Source organism: Crocodylus siamensis, chromosome 2 (genome assembly GCF_052110815.1).
Source record: "Crocodylus siamensis isolate JL-2025a chromosome 2, ASM5211081v1, whole genome shotgun sequence".
NCBI lineage: Eukaryota > Metazoa > Chordata > Crocodylia > Crocodylidae > Crocodylus > Crocodylus siamensis.
The window spans coordinates 47,835,462-47,852,135 of record NC_143396.1 but is presented as its reverse complement, the minus strand read 5'-3'; the positions used below and the strand labels follow the sequence as shown (position 1 = coordinate 47,852,135).

Sequence of the window (16,674 nt, the reverse complement as noted above, 5' to 3'; positions counted from 1 at the left end):
GTCATAAGTGTATGCAAAGGCTAGCACTGTAGGATCCCAAACATAGAAAGGGGTCTTTGAAAATGAGTAATATAATGATTATGTTCTTCAAGAATACAGATCTTTTCAGCTCATGTATAAAGAGAGAAAAGAATCCAAACTAATATTTAATTATGCAAGTTTTAAGAAAGTGAACTACAAACAATTGTACTCTCAGGCTCTCTGTGAAGAGAGATACCATGTTTACTTAACTACAAAATGAGGTTATTTTTCTCCCAATCAGCATAGAAAGAAAAGCCCCTCATCTTATATTCACATAGAAAGAAACCTTATTGAATACACTGTCTGTTGTTAAACTGCTGCCAAAAGCAGCACGGAGTCAGTAACGGAAAATAACTGTGAAGCTGATTAAATACAGCCAACACCAAGCATGACTAAAACACAAGCCCATATTGAAGAAATCTGATGGGAATCTATCGCCACATTTCCCAACTGGTGTTCGTCAGCCACGTCCAGTTGTGCTGCGGAACCTTGGGGGGCCGTGGCCACAGGCAGTGATGCCACTGCCGCCCCACGCCGTCACTGCCAATACCCTGCCTCCACCCCCACTTGGCATTTGACTGCTCGCCATCTGTCCCCGCTCAGTGTTCGACTGCTTGCCATCTCCTCCCCCTCCCCCCGGTGTTGAGTTGCTTGCGACCCCTCTGCCCCTCAGCATTTGGCCACTTGCCACCCCCCACCCCCTTCAGTGTTCAGCTGCTCGCCATCCCTCACCCCCCCACAAATGTTTGGCTGGTGTGCCGTGGGGTGGAGAAGATGGGGTAAGTGTGCTGTGGGGCAGGAAAGGTTGGAAATACTCATCTATCACAAGGATAAATTAGTGCTGCCCATCTGAATAAGATATATAGTAATCCCAATTGTGTGCAGCCTTCCTCAGCGCTGATTCTTTTTCAAGTCTTGGTGAACCACTACACTGAACATATTTGGATTTCTTCACTCCCATAGCTAAGCTGTGCCTTTCTTTCCCATTGATTCCCACTGATTCCTGTTTCTTCACCAGCCTTAAATGTCTGGCAAACATCACCAAATGGGTCCCAAACAGTTCACCCAGAATCACTCTGTCACTCCCTCTCTCAGCTGGTCGCATGCGATTGGTGTGGCCCCGCCCTCCATGAGGTGGCCCCGCCCTCCATGAGGTGGAGACGGACAAGATTGCCCTGCATCTCGTGTAAATGTTGTATGTACATGTTTGGATGATCAGGCTTGTAACAAGCACCAAGTTTGAGTCATGAGTGAGGGTTAATTAGCATATGGATCCTTTGTATCTGGGGGATATCTGGTGTAGAGCTAGTATACCCTAAACAGTGCTGAGTTGTGGGGTTACTATGGCTTGAAACACTGTTGACTCTGCTGGGGCCCAGCCTAATGAACTATATGGTAAATCATGAGCCTTTTTGCTTTGGACTATTATGCATAGTTTGTACTATATATAAGTAAATAAAAAAGTTCTGCTTAAAGATGTTTTATAGAGTACCTGTGCTAAAACCTACAGCAGTTTAAAAAAAGTAAAATGCATCAATTCTAGATTAACTAAGTCTGTAGGTATCTAATAATTTGCATATGTTTATTTCAAGGTCAGTGTTTTCAAGTTTGACCCTCATTTCCATTGTTCAGGAAAGCAGGGTCTGATGGTAAGGAGGGGGAAGGCGCTGCAGGGGGAATAAGTTGGGCAGCAGAAGGCAAGGGAACTATCTGACTCCCAAAGATTTGTTTTCCCTGCTGTGGGTGGGGAACAAATTCAAGGCAAACCTCTAAGATTTAAATTCCATACCTAGAAAATTATAATAAACATATACATTTTTCATATATAGAATCCTATTATTGGGGGAGGTGGTCTTCTTATATTCACTGTCTGCTTATATTCAAGTACTTACGACTGCAGTGGGAGAATAGAGAATTCATGAGTCGTGGTATGTAGAAAACATTTACTAGTATGTTTCTTTGTAGGGGCTCTTAGAGTATAAAGGAAATAAAGTAATAACTATAGCAATGTGCTACTGCTTTAATTTTTAGAAGTTATTTCTTTTAAATGCAATCTAGTAGAGTTCATGAACTAGATAGATATTGCATGTATTCATCTGATTACAGCTGGAATGCATTTGGTTCTTTTTCTAACCCATTAACAGAAATATCAGCAATCTATGTAATCTATGAAAATATATGCAAGTTGCCTTGCTTGCAAAAGCAAATCTTTCCATGAAGCAACTATCACAGGATAATTTTGTCTGTTTTATCAATGCTTTCAAATTACTATAAGATGAATGTGAACAAATATTCATTATTTTTAAACTTTCAAACCAACACAGAGATAATTGCCAGTGCTTTTAAATAGAGATGCCTAAAAGCAATCTAAATCCATATTTAGCCAACTGAATAAATGTCCTGACCTTCACACAAGCTGACATCTCACACCTCATACTGGCAATAAAGAGCAAAAATACATAAGATTAACACTTTTTTTAAAATTTGAAACACTTTTGTCAAGGCATATAAACTATTTTACTAATATTTCTCTTCAACGCAAGCAATTGCTGAAACTAGAAGAGGGACATTATGCTATTGTGGATGAGGAGGTGATCTGTGTGACTGAGAGGGCAGGTTGACACTAAGACAATGTCCATTTAGAATATACTCCATGCCACCATGAAAAGTGGCTTATTCCAGATTATCTCAATTCATCTACTCACCTTTCAAAACCTCTTGTGTATATTTTCTTAAGTAATAATTTCGAAGTTCATCATTGTCCAAAGACTGGTCGTCAATCCCATTTGCTGTGATGTAAACATCTATGTCCCCATAGTTCTTTTTAATCCACTGTAGAACTTTGCGAATTCCCCAAGGCACCACTGCCAAGCGAGATGGTGAACTCAGACAGGTGATATCCTGTAGGAACTGAACATCCCGATCAAACTCATACTGGCTTCCATTTTGAAGTTCATGGATCACGAATCTTGTGGTGAAATGATTCAGAGCATAAAAATCAGCTGAGCCTCTAAGGAGTTTCTTTTCTTCATTTGTGAAATATGGCAAGAAAGACTCTGAGAGGCCTTTTTTGTTTTTGGAGAGAATGTATTCCCTCATGGCTGCTGGATAATCCCCACTCTTGAAAACTGGATCTGCAAACCAACCTATCTCAAACTGAAGAAACCTTTCAGCTGCTTTCAAGTGAGTATCAAAATAGGGATTGGCAGGCTCAACCCAATCTGAATGCAAAGAGAGGGACACCTGGCCGCGCTGAATGGACCTATATTGCTTGTCATAGATTTGCCAGGCCATGCCATGTGCTAGCAGTAAGTTGTGTGCTGCCTGGTAGGTATCATTGCTGCTTTTATTATAGATGTTGCTTAGTCGGTTTGGCTCATTTATTGTAATCCAGAATTTTACCAAATCACCAAGTTCCTGAAAACATAAAGCTGCATAATCTTGAAAGCCCTGGGCAGTAGACTGATTTAGCCATCCTCCTCCCTGCAATAAAGGAGCAGGCAGGCCCAAGTAGGCGTGAGTTGGATAATATAAAGTTACCATAGACTGAATATTGAGTTTCAGTACTTCACTAATCACACATCTATAATATCTTAGCACGTGCCTATTGATAGCTGACAAATCTCCATTGGGTAGAATTAATGACCAATCAAGTGCAAATCTATAATGAGTGACTTTCACTTTTTCTAAGAGGTCAAGTTGTTTCTTAATGCTAACAAAATCTGTACACTGAGCTGGTCGCGTTTTCAGCTTCACTCCTTTAACTTGGTGCAGAAGCCCATCTCCAGTGACATTCCAGATATACAGGTTGGGATCACAGAACTGTGGAGAGGAAGCTACCAACTCAGCCTGTAAAAATGAATAGGAATAAATGTATTCAAATGTACATTCATTAAACAGGTGTCTTTGTTACCTCTATATGGAAGAAAGAATTAGCTTAAGTTTTACTTGTGAAATAAAGCAGTGAGGAAAGGAAGCTCCTTGCTGTTCTGTTTCTGTAGCCTAATAGTTTGTAGGCGTTTCATAACAGCATATGGGTAGAGGTTTTGTTAATCAAACCTTGCAACATTTCCGAATAAAAGTTGCACCCTTTATATAAATGGGGCATAAAGTAAGTGATTATCTTGTCCAGAGTTATGCAGGGCAACAGTGATATGTAAGAGCAAAACAGGACTGTTAGTTGCTTTACTAGCTAGCCCTAACCAGCAGGACCTGTCTTACACTTAGCTGCACTGATTGCTATACTCTATCACTTGTCAGGGCAAGCAGTTAATATAATTGGTTTCAATACTGATCTCTGATACCTAACAAGATTCAGCACTGCACTTTTGTTACTGTGTTGTTACTGTTCTAATGTTTTACTTCAGTTTGTTGCATAGGACTTGTACCACGTGGTGATAAAAAGTTTTAAATTCAACCTTAAAACATGCTGAGAAGAAAATCGTTCCCCACACTATGGTATCCTCTCTCAATGGTTAGCAATATGATATGTAGAACCATTTATTTCCTGTGTCTGATTGTGGCTGGATTAAATTAAATTTATTTTGCTGGTAAGCGTTTTTCCTGCCTGAGGTTTTCCATTGTGCTACTTTTCATTGTATAATTACAAAGCTGTGCTACAGCACCTGTCCCAATACAGCTATAAAGTTTAATTTGAAAATATATGCCATAAAACCAAGTATTTTATCATGATGGTATACAATATGATCTGTTTCTGAATATGGCTCAGGCAAAAAAGGCAATATATATAGCCATACGGTCATGAAGTTAATGGCACAATAAAATAGGGAATAAGCCACAAAATTTGTGTAATATTTTTCTGTGTGCATATATATAGAGAGAGCAATGCTTTTTTCATTTGTGTTTTGACAGTATTTTACAATTATGGTATATTTATTTTTTATACCCCTGCAATGAGGGCTTGGAATCATTAAACTCTTGAGTTGTATTCCTAGCGCTGAACCTTCGAGCAAGTCAATAAAGCTACCTTTGCCTGTTTATTTATTTACATGGCTGCTGACAAATGTTCAGTTAAAGGCATGATGGGATCTGATCCCCAATCCCAACAACTGCACTTTGTGCCATGCTGCACATGCACGGCAGGGGGTACAATTGTGGGATTAGGGATCAGGTCCCAATTGTACTCTATTGCCAGTGCAGGGGGGGCTGGGATCATGATCCTAGGCATTCCTTGCACAACTAAGTAGCGTGTCTCGGGAGTGCCAGTCTGCCCTTCAAGGTCTGGTGTACTCCTGAGGCTCAGTGCGCTCATCACCTAATCAGGGGAGGGCAATTATTTTGGGCAGAGGGCTGCTTACTGAGTTTCAACAAGCCATTGAGGGCCACATGACAGGCAGCCCAGGGCAGATTAATATTAATTTTCTAAATTTTTTAGGGGCCCCGAGGGCCAGATAGAATGGCCTGGCAGGCTGCATCTGGTCCCTGGGCTGCATTTTGCCCACCCCTGAGTCCTAAGTGGTGCTGTCAGCTGTGGGAGTATACAGGTTCCTGTGGGCTCCTAAAGCTGGAGGCACACCAACCATGTGTTCAATTTAGGGCACAATGGAAACCAGCCACAAAATTATTACACATATTTTGTGACTTATTCCCTATTTTATTGTGCCATTAACTGCATGACCATGTGGCCAGGTTACTGCTTAACACACAATTAACTGGTTAATCATATGTTAAGTGTAATATCTGCCAGGGGGCTACCAAACAGCTACTTTTATACTTAAAGGTTTATTTTGAGGTTAAATTTATATATGTGGAGTGTTCTGAAATCGTTAATGAAAAGTACTATATAGAGACATGTACAAAATGTTTTTTCATGGTTAAATACATGGAAATGAACAGAGGTTTGCAGTATATTATGCTTACCTTAAGAACAGACTCTGTGATACCCCAAGAGAAGTCACAGGAGAATTGACTTTGTAGCCCCTGGGGAGACTCCTTCAGAAAAAATCCATTATCTTGAATTATTTGTTTGTAATAAAGTGCAGATGACTTAGGAATCCTTTTTTTCTGCTCACTATCGAAATCTACATAAAATAATCCACGTCTAGTGTTATAGGCATGTTGCCATTCAAACCCATCAAGGAGAGACCAGGCGGTGTAACCAAACACATTGATACTGTCATATTTAATAGCTGCACAGGAGAAATAAGTGAAAAGGGGTTACATGGAAAAAAAATCATTAACAACTTAGACATATGAATTACAGTATGAGCCTGTAAAATAACTGAAGGTCAGAGAGTTTAACTGTATATTATTAAATTCCCTGTTTCTCATCACTATTCTAATGGATAGCAAAAACCATGGCCAAATAGAGATATTTAATAGGTTAGTCCTTCTTCACTAGCAAGTTTGGAAAATATCTTTAAAAATGAAGTGCTATAATAATTGGCTTGTTTTAATAGTTTAAGATGTGGTTTATCTGCACTGTGCAGACACAAAATTATTTCAGCTACTTGAAATGATTTAAAACTGTACCGTGGAGTTTTTAAGTGACATTTTTTACTGTCTAAACTAGAGAGCCTGGCTAAAAATTTGGCCTGCTGTAGTTAATTCAGGGCCATCCAACTGGCAGTCCATGAGATGTTAGCAGGAGGCCACCAAACCCATGCAGCTACCTCTCCTGCCGCCAGCCGGCTGCCACACTGCAGGAGTGGGCCTGGGAGCAACGGGACTATGTGCTGCTGGTGCTGTCCATGCAATGGGGCAGGGGTGTGTGCTGCCCATGCAGCCTGTGTGCTGGGAAGGTGATCTTTGGTACTGCCTGTTTGCAGTGGGGTGGTAGGGTGGGGTGAGGGATGCTGGAGGGCTGTGCACCTCTGCCAGTGCTGTCTGTGTAGTGGTGCAGGGAATCCTGAGGCCCTGGGTTACTTGTAGGAACAGTGGTTTGCATTTCTCAGTTCGTTAGTAGAATGATTCTGTCATTTCTTTGTATCATACCTTATCATTGCTACTTAAAACATATAATAAATCCCTGTTTACTTTATAGCCTGCAACATTAAATGCATATGTAAATGTAATGATTGTGAAAGCAACCAGATTGAAAGGCCTAAAGACCAAAGTCCTCTGCTCATTCACAGAATGTGTGCAGCAGGTTTCTTCAGATGGTCTTAATTTGTGTCAACCTTAAGTGGGAGAGAACTTTGCTAGTGATGGAGTAAGTAGTGCAGAGTCCAGAGCCTTTCAGCTAGTCCAGTCCTTATTGTCTGCCTGAGCAGGCTTCCCTGCTCAAGCAGACAGTAAATTTGTAATTTAATGAGTAATGTGAAGGTGATTTCTCTAATACAAACACTGGCTTACTGGGGAAGGGAACAGCAGCTTTGTCTACAAATGGCTGTTTCTGTTGCCCACAGCTCTGTCCAGAGACAGCAGCTGCTACGGAGAAGCTGTTAGATCATGGATTCACGCACAGGGCTTCAAAGGGATCGGTGTGGGTCTGTGTCAGTAGCTGTGTCCGTAGGGCATGAGAAGCCTGCTGGATCTGTTAGGGGGACTGGAGAAGGCAGAAGAGTGCCTGGGGTTTTTTTTGGCTGTTGGGTAGTGCCTGTAGCCTTTTGGTTGAAGAGATCATGTTGTTCTGCAGGCAGAAAGAAGGGGGGTCACCACCATAAGGAAGCTGCGAGTGTGGATGAACTCATACTTCTGCCAGCAAAACTATAGTACTTTTATATATAATGTATAAAGATACAACAAAGCTGCATATGGAAGGTAACAACTTTCATTATAAACTTGGGATAGATTCTGAATGACACATGGAAGAAAAGCTCCATAGTCCATTATTAGTCCTCCAAGCCAGTGGTCTCCAAACTTTTTTGATCGTGCACCCCTATGAATAAAACATTTTTGAGCACGCACCCCCATTATATGTATATTTATATTCACACACCCTATCAGTAAAAAATTTTTGAGCATGCACCCCCAATATATGTATATTTATATAAATAGAAATAGAAGTGCTAATATTTTCTTCCCGCACCCCAATGGATCGTCTTGTGCACTCCCTGGGGTGCGCGTACCCCACTTTGGAGACCACTGCTCTAAGCCAACCAGAGTCACTTTTTAGAAACACTGCAAAAGAACATCCTGCATTAATATGATGTGAGCTGGCTACAAAATCTGAGGTGAAATTCTGAGCCTACTGAAGTTGATGGGAGTTTTGGCACTGACCCAATTGGGTCAGTTGAAGTCAGGGGAAAGTTAGGCATTTCAGTTTAAAAGCAGGTATTCCATCCCCTCCAATAGTATATTTTGCTTTATTTTCTTTGAACAACACTAAGCTAAACATTTTCAGCTTTCTACTGATGTTTGCTGCCTTGTAATACCTTGGTATAATCTGTTTTTTTTGAATGGCATTAACTGTATTACTGTAGTCCTCAGCTATCCTGATCATGGACCAGAATTCCATATTAATATTGTATACAGTATTGTATAAATAAACTAAAAAGATATGTTAGCTCAAAGGAGCTTCCAAATGAGCAACTGAAAGTAGTGCAGGGACACAGCTGGGAGCATGGGACAAAGCAGAAGTGACGAGTTCCAGTTGTCACTGCCATTGTAAACATGAACATGCAGATGCCAGCAGCAGTCACTTTTTTTCACCTCCTGGCCCCCCCAAGTCAGTGTTGGGCAGTTGCCCATATAGCCCCCGCTCCCCTCTTGCCCCTACCAGTTACACCTCTTCATAACGAATGAGAGTTTGTTGGAAAGCTGAGGATGGACCATAAAGAACCTGTGAAGAACCAATGAAGATAGGCCAAGAAGGTGACATAATCCAAGATAAATATTCTTTGCAGTAGGATTCTGTATGGATATGAGCAGAGCAAGGCTGTCAGAGAAAAAGATATTGCAGTAAGCAAAATGTGAGATAACAAAAAGTTTCACTTGTTTGGATGGATGGGACAGGGCAGATCTTAGGTATGTTATTCAGAAAGAAACAGTAATATTTAGACATAACCAGGATGTGGCAACCTAGACAGAGGTGATGATGGCAACTAAGTTATGGGTTGAAGTGAAAGACCGATGTGTGGGGCTGTCCCCAGTGACTGAGAAAAAAAGATGAGAGTGATTAGGAATGAAGGAACATTGGGAGATAAATTTTAGCCAAGTTGCGCTTGACCTAATACCAAGATATCTATGAGATGTCAGCAAAGTAGGAGAAGATTTTAATCTGAAAAACAGGAGACAGATGTGGAACAGAGTGGTAGATTTATGAGTTATCAGCATAACCATGGTTGTTGAATTTGTATGTATAGATGAGATGACCCAGGGATAAAGTAAAGTTCAGTGATAAGAGCCAAAACATCTTTTAAACTCTTTAAACTGTGGGAAAGTTGGGACCTGAACTTTAGGATCTGGGACTCTCTCTAAGTTTAATATTGCTGAAAATTACACAGGTATGGCAGTTTCTTATGAAATATTCTTAAGTTTTTTCTCTTGTAACACTATTTCTTGAACTTCAAAGAACCATGTTAGTGCTCAGCAGAAGAGATCACTAGTATTCTTCCTCATGAAAGATGTAAATATTTTTGGTAACAATATCTGAGTCATTCCATACCAAATGATGTAGACATTTGGTTAACTGGACATGTCATATTCTACAAGAAGAGCCAGCAAGAAGAAAATATGGTATGTGAAAAAGAAGTGTAAGGAAACTTGTGTTACTATAGATTTCCACAACCAGTAGGGGTCCCTCTAAGAGTGCTTAAAAATACAAAGCTCTGTAGTTGAAAAAAGAACCAAATGCTAAAGTTGTAGAAATATTAATAGTGTATTCAAATGATTTACATTTAATACAACATGCAACTCTTTTACCTTAAAAAGTACCATATTAAAGGAAAATGTCAAGATAAACCCTGTACTGAATTGATGTATTTTTGTTAGAACTGAAAAATCATTCCAGTTTCTGCTGCTGATTTAGGTTTTGCATTTCCTTCAGGTTAGATAGTGGAAGTAAGATGTCAGATTCACTTTTATTTATTCCTTATTTTCATTGTTTGCTTCTCATGCATAACACAAAGATCATATATTTGGATTTAAAAGCACAACATTTAAATACGAAAAAAAGTTTGTTAAATCTTTTGTTTTTCTTGACAAATAAAAGAGAAACAAATCTAGAAGTTGGGTTTTATCAACATGAGGCCGAGAGCACCTCACACAGTGGAATACTGGTTGGTACCTGGGCTTCACTGAAGTACAAAGGCTTAATAATGAACTTAGTTGATAGTCTCCTTTAAAGAAACACTGAACATTGAAAGAAAACTAAACTGATATACAAACCTTGTAAAACTTTATTAATGAAGTTTTTCATCATATAGATAGCTGTGGTGTCTTCTGTTTTCACGTGGCTGTCAGTGAACCAACCATTCTCTGCAATCAGGATCCTAGGATTGGTGTATTCCAGTTTAATCCAGTTCAGAACTCCCCTTAAATTAAGTGACAAATTTTGTCCCATTTTAGCTAGTGTGGTTGGGGGTTTAAAATTGTTAGGACCAAAGGAAAAGGCAAAGAAGTCAGCTGTTCCTTTTACATAGTTTTTCTCTGCCTCAGTAAAGCTGGGCAAAAATGAGTGCAGTTTATTTTTCATCTCTTCTGGGTAATCACCATCCCCATGTATTGGCTTTGCAAACCATCCAAGTACTCTCTCCATTGACTGCTGACAGTTATTAATGTCCAGTACATCTTGTGATCTGTTGGGTTCAATCCAGTGAGATCCTAAAACTATGGACACAACACCCTGCTGATATGGCCGAAAGTGTCTGTTGTAGTCGTGCCAAACTTTTGCATGAGCCTAATGAGAAAAGAGTAATGTTAAACTTTGACTCTTTTAAAAAAGTCAGTAGAGAGAATGTTATGGCAATATTAATAAACAGAAGCAGCATAGATGCATTTGTTGTACTGTAGGAGTATAACCAGCAATAGCTCAGTGATTGCTGATAGATTTAAGTTTGCAAAATTATTGAGTTTTTTCTCCTTAGTAACTGCTAAACAATTTAACCATATCAAATTAGTGTGTGACAGGATTGCCTTGTACCAACTGTGCCAGGCTGTGCAGGTTTCCTGGATTCTCTGTGCTCAAAGTATTTTTGTTAACTTTCTCCTCTGTGGATACATTGCAGTACATCTATTTAACATAACTGGATTACTTTTAAGTGATCACCAGTGTGATTAAGTCTGCATGGTATCTAAACTTTAATAAGTAGAGAAGAGCTGATGTTTCAGAGTTTGGACCTAAATTCCAGCTTTCCCAGTTTGTGAGATTTTGATGTAGACATTTGATTTGTCCCCATCTTTCTCTTAAAAGTTCTCTCTGACAATCTTTTTCTTAAAGTTGTCTGATGATGCACGAGATAGAAAAGAATGCAATTTAATAGTGGATTGACTGTGCTTGTAGAGCTATACTTTGGGCTGAAGAAAATGACACTGTATACACACACAGAGAAAATGCTGAGAAACACTGCAAAACATTTAGTTTAGAATTACCCTGGCAAAATTACCTAGCAGAAAGCATAGTTTCCTATGTAAATCATTGTAACCAAACATTGTAGAACGGTAGAAAATTACAGTTTTGTTAAATCTTGTAGTTCAGGTGTTTATAGTTTCCAAGGTCATAATCTGTCATAACATTTGTACAAGGCCTATCTTTGGAAATACTGATAAAGTTAACATTAACCTTTGAGATGCAGAGAACAGAGAACAGTTAGCAAAACTACATTTATAAAGCAAATGTCAATGTTCAGTCTAATATGCTGGTAATGTGAGTGGTCTCAAGATTCCAACTAAAGATTGTATCCAAAACATATTATTAATTTACGTCACAAAAATTGCTATCACAATTGACACTGGTTGCTTAGATATAAAAAAAACTAATTTCTCTCAGTCCTTTTCTAGAAGGTCCATCAACCTAGGGATGAGCATTGTAAGAAAGATTGCTGTGGCTGTGCAACAAGTATATATTGTCTTGTAGTAGTTTGCAGTGTGCATTTATTCTGACACCTTTTCCAAACACTGTCCTCGTTTATAATTATTTAATAAAATAAAATAGATGTGTTTGCATGCATTTTTACAAGAATATGTCTGTTGGATTTGATTGACTGTGCTTGCTGTGCCAGATAATGGCGCTATAACTGACATATATCAGAGCAATTCAAACAAATTTGTAAGTGTAGAGTTGAAAGGGGAGGGAGCATTAAAAAAAAGATTTTAGATTGTACCAGTTTATGGTAAAAGCAATCCTAGAAAACTCATACTCATGAGCCTTCAGAAGGCTGGCTAGAATCAAGTAAAAATGCTATTATTATTGAACAGTTTTGTCAACACTAGAAATTACAACCTGTGGTATAACTTTATTGGTGCAAACACTTGGTATAGATAGCAGTGTCAAAAACCCACATTTACACTGATGCCACTTGATTCTGATTGAAATTGCAATATTTGCAGTAGAGTCTGTATGTACTAGGGTTTTTTCCACGTGCAGTAGAAACAATATTATCTGCCTGCTCGCAAGTCTGTTCCAAGATGTTTAAGTAATGTTTTGTGAAGTTTAAAATCCTTCGATAGAAGCTATTATTAAGAAACATAATAACTGTGGATGGAACTAGCTAATTGCTCTTTCGAGATTAATTAAATATAAAATAAACATCTGTTTAAAAGTTATGTCATGTACTATATTGGCTATTCTAAGTAACTCTTGACTAATCTTTTTTCAGGTAGTTTAATACCTAATCCTTCATTTGCCTTGTTAGATCAAGGCCAAACATCAAGGCTAAATACACACAGTGGAAGTAAGATCAATACCATACATTTTATTCTATGTACATATGACATTCATTTCAGCACTTTTTTTTCTGATATTAATGTAGTAAACACAACAGACTGGAAGTCTAATATTATACTAAATTGAGTAATAAAAAAATAAATTTTATTAAACAGATGTAACAAACAAGTTACACTTGTTTGTTTCATAAAATGTTGCAAGCAATATCATACATGAGTTAATTTCATAAGCACTGAAAACATTTTGATGAATCGCCTTTTCTAAATCCTTCACCACCCTGCCAATGGTAATAAATGTGTTATGAGCTCATGTCAAAGTGCAGATACCTTCTTGCAAGTAATTGATTTCAGGATCGGGGCCTTCTCCTGTTCCCATGTAGTTTGTTATAGGATTTATTTTCTGTAATGCTTTAGCAATCAGCTGAGAAAACAGTATCCAGAGTGACAATAATTTACCTTAGCGTAATCTAGGGCATGACCAGTTGAGAACAAGAATTCGAATTAGAGATACAATAATGACTGTTTTATTAGTTTCTGATGATTCTGATTTTGTGGGGGGTTTTGTGGTTTTTCTACTCTTTTTTTTTATACCATGAAGAGGCAGAAATGGAGTCTTAATGACATATGTTTTATTTCTGATTATGATATTTGATGTCTAATGCTTTTTTTGGAACAGTGGTTCTCAACTGGGTTGCTGTATTGCTTTGGGGTGCTGCAAGACTTTTTCAGGGGTGCTGCAGTGTGCTTCCACTACTGCAGCATTGGCAGAAGGAGCACCACAGTTAAAAACCCATGAGGTAAGCTAAGGCAGCAGAACTGGTTCTCAACCAGGGTGTCACCAAAGTCTAAAATGTTGTGGAGGGATGCTTTGGGTCTAAAAAGGTTGCAAACCAGTGCCTTAGAAGAAATATAGCACTCTATATTTGCGTATTACAGTTCCCTGATGATTTCCAGTGGACTTAAGAAAAATAACCTCTAAATAATCACTCATATGGAAATATTTGAACTAAGTGGGGTTAAAGACTAATTAAATGTTGTTAACACCCAGGGCTATTACTGTTTGAAAAATGACATTGTACAATATTGCATTTGAAGGCAGTGGGTTTTCTGTGGGTTCAGGGGTTTAGCTTGAAGCCTGAGGGCCAAGACTGTCTTTTTCAGTGAAGGAAGCAATGTGCATATTGGTCAAAATAGCGGATCAGCACTTGCTCTGATCATTACCTATTCAGTTAACTTGAACAAGGCACTTATGATTGTGCTTTCACTCCTCAGTTATAAAGTATGAATAATAATACTTAAATACAGGCAGTCCTTGGACTTACGACACAATTGGTTCCCAAAAACCATGTCTTAAGTCGAAACGTTGTAACTTGGAACCAATTTTCTCATAAGAAACAATGTTATAAATAGGGGATTGGTTCCTGAACCAAGGCTTGAATACCCTATTTTCACCAAAAATACCCCAGAATTTTGTACTTGATCAATTATAGACGAGTAATATAGCTCCATTCATGTATTTATATTGTAAATAGCAATCATATTGTTTTGGAAGGACTTCTTTGAGGTGACTTTGCTGGACTTTTTGAAGGGTTCTTGGCTGGAGTCTTCTCAGGAGTCTTGGCTGCAGGTTTTTGTGGAGTCTTGTCTGCTTTGTTAAAGAAAGTGTCCAAGAAAGTTTTCACAGATATTCTCCAGGGAGATGAGTGATGCAGCAAACTTGTTCGCTGACGTGGTATCACATCGGACCAACATTGTAAAGTTGAAACTGACATCATAAAGTTGAAACAGTGTCAATTTATAAACGTTGTAACTCGAAACATTGTAAGTCGAGGACTGCCTGTATTACTATTTGTTAGTAATACCACAGTGGACTTGATACCATGAACCCAGTGAAAAATGAACCTGTCCTAAAAAGGTGTCAGCCTGGATAAATTGCAGAGGTGTTCTGAGGATGAATTCATTCCTGTTTGCATTATTTGATTTGTTAATCCTATAGTGACAGGTGCATTATACCAAAGTACAATTTCTGCAAAACACTAAGAAATCCTCAGGTTCTATCTAAGGCAAATTAGTATTACAACTGATGTCTTAGGTAAGGCATTCTGCACTGAAGCACCTTTCCTCTATTGAACAAAAGAAACTAAATGGATCAAGTGACATTATGCTAATCTAATTCATTAGGTTCAAATCCTGCTCCTACTGAAATCAATCTCAATTCTTCCTTTGACTTTAGTAAAAACAGATCTTGGCTCTAGCATTCTTTCCTCAGTACTTACACAAGAAGGCGTCTTTGTTCTCCTATTTATTTTCAGAACACTGACTTAAAAACAAAACAAAATATCTTTTTGAAAGAAAAGAAAATAAGAACGAATCAGAAAGTATGAAACAGAAATGCCTCAACTGACTTTTTAAAATGGGCTTTCTTGGTTGACACATCATGCTTTCTCTTCTGTATTCTTAGATCTGTAATAATTTGTACAGACTAAATGTTACATAAATATTGCTGACCATTATAAGCAATGTTGCCTTTAAGGTGTAGCGATCCATGAGCATCCTGCTTCAGTCCGTTCCTGAATTGGTCCCGCCTTCCCCTTTAGTATTTAATATTAGACTGTGTACCAGATGCAGTCTTTAATATGAGTCTCAGTCTATTTATTATCTCGTTAGATGTTTTTCTTTAAAGGCCTAATTCTGCTTTTAATATGCATTGTTGTAAATAATAGAAGAAACTAGCTGTACTACATGCTACCTTTTAATCATGTCTTTGTGGTCAGGATTAAGGCTTAATTAATACTTAAAATTGGGCAATCATTTGAGTTCTCTGTCTTCAGTTGCCAAAGAGCTGTCTCCAGTACCTTTGAAGTGTGTGTACCTCCCTGTCATGTCTCCTGGACCCACGTGCAGGCTGCACTCTGCCTGCTTCCTGCCTCCGAGTCTTGCTGCAGCCTTTGAAAGCGGCGTGGCACCATGTGTGTCCTGCTGCTGGGCAGATCATGCAGTGAGGCACATGGCGTTGCTTTCAAAGCCTGCAGCGAGGCACGGAGGCAGGGAGCAGGCAGAGCGTGGAAGACCTGTGCGGCTGCTGGGCTTTGGCGCAGGAGCTGTGGGTCTTGCGTCACAGGGATGAAAGCTAAGATTAGGGTGAAGCTAGTGGGGCTCAGGGTGAAGCTTGCCTGAAGGGGCTGAGGAGCAGACCAGTTCCCTGGAGCCAGTGGAGCCCATGCGGTGCCCAGGTTGGCCCCCACCCCTGCCCTGCCTCAGGGAGGAGCCGCTGCCTGCCCCGCACTGTGGGCATGGACGAGGAAGGAGTGGGGGCGATGACTGTCCACTGATCAGCGGCCCAGCCCCTCACGGACTGCTCCAGCCAGGGCTGCGCTCTCCGCCCTCGTGGGAATGCCAGCATGGTGAGGAGTGGAGCGGCCCCTGCACAGCTGAGCAGTAAATGTCCCACGCTGGCCCCAGTGCGCAGCATTAAAAAGTTACTGTGCAGCAAGATTTTTTATCGTGCGTGGCTGCGCACGTGTTCAGTTTAGAGGGAACTTTGATTATAAGATAAACATATCAATTGTGCACAGGGGCCATGTCTACTAGGGGATGGGTTTTGTCTTCAGAAAGGGAGAAATGCAACTCAAGGCCAAATCTGCAAACTTGGTTGCTTTAATGTTAGGGCTGTATTCATTCAAATATTTGAGTGCCTTCAACCTTCTAAATTCACACTTACAGCTGATTTTCAGAAGTGCTGAGGACCATACTGGAACTAGCTTTAAGTACAAGACATTTCAGCACCTATGAAAGTTAGTGTGAATTTAGAAGGCTGAAGGCATTAAAATATTTAAATATTTGGCTCCTATATTTTGTAGATCTTGA

At 39.4% G+C, this 16,674-nt stretch overlaps 1 protein-coding gene across 1 annotated transcript in view; it reads right to left on the bottom strand.

The window, feature by feature from the left end:
• KLB (klotho beta) overlaps nucleotides 1-16,674 on the bottom strand; it is a 28,356-nt gene that overhangs the window by 2,604 nt on the left and 9,078 nt on the right. Inside the window, exons 2-4 of the mRNA XM_090035771.1 lie at nucleotides 10,312-10,822; nucleotides 5,902-6,170; nucleotides 2,727-3,870 (exon numbers count right to left, since the gene is read on the bottom strand). Of these exons, the coding sequence (XP_089891897.1) occupies nucleotides 2,727-3,870; nucleotides 5,902-6,170; nucleotides 10,312-10,822 (1,924 nt within the window). The remainder of the gene's footprint in view (nucleotides 1-2,726; nucleotides 3,871-5,901; nucleotides 6,171-10,311; nucleotides 10,823-16,674) is intronic.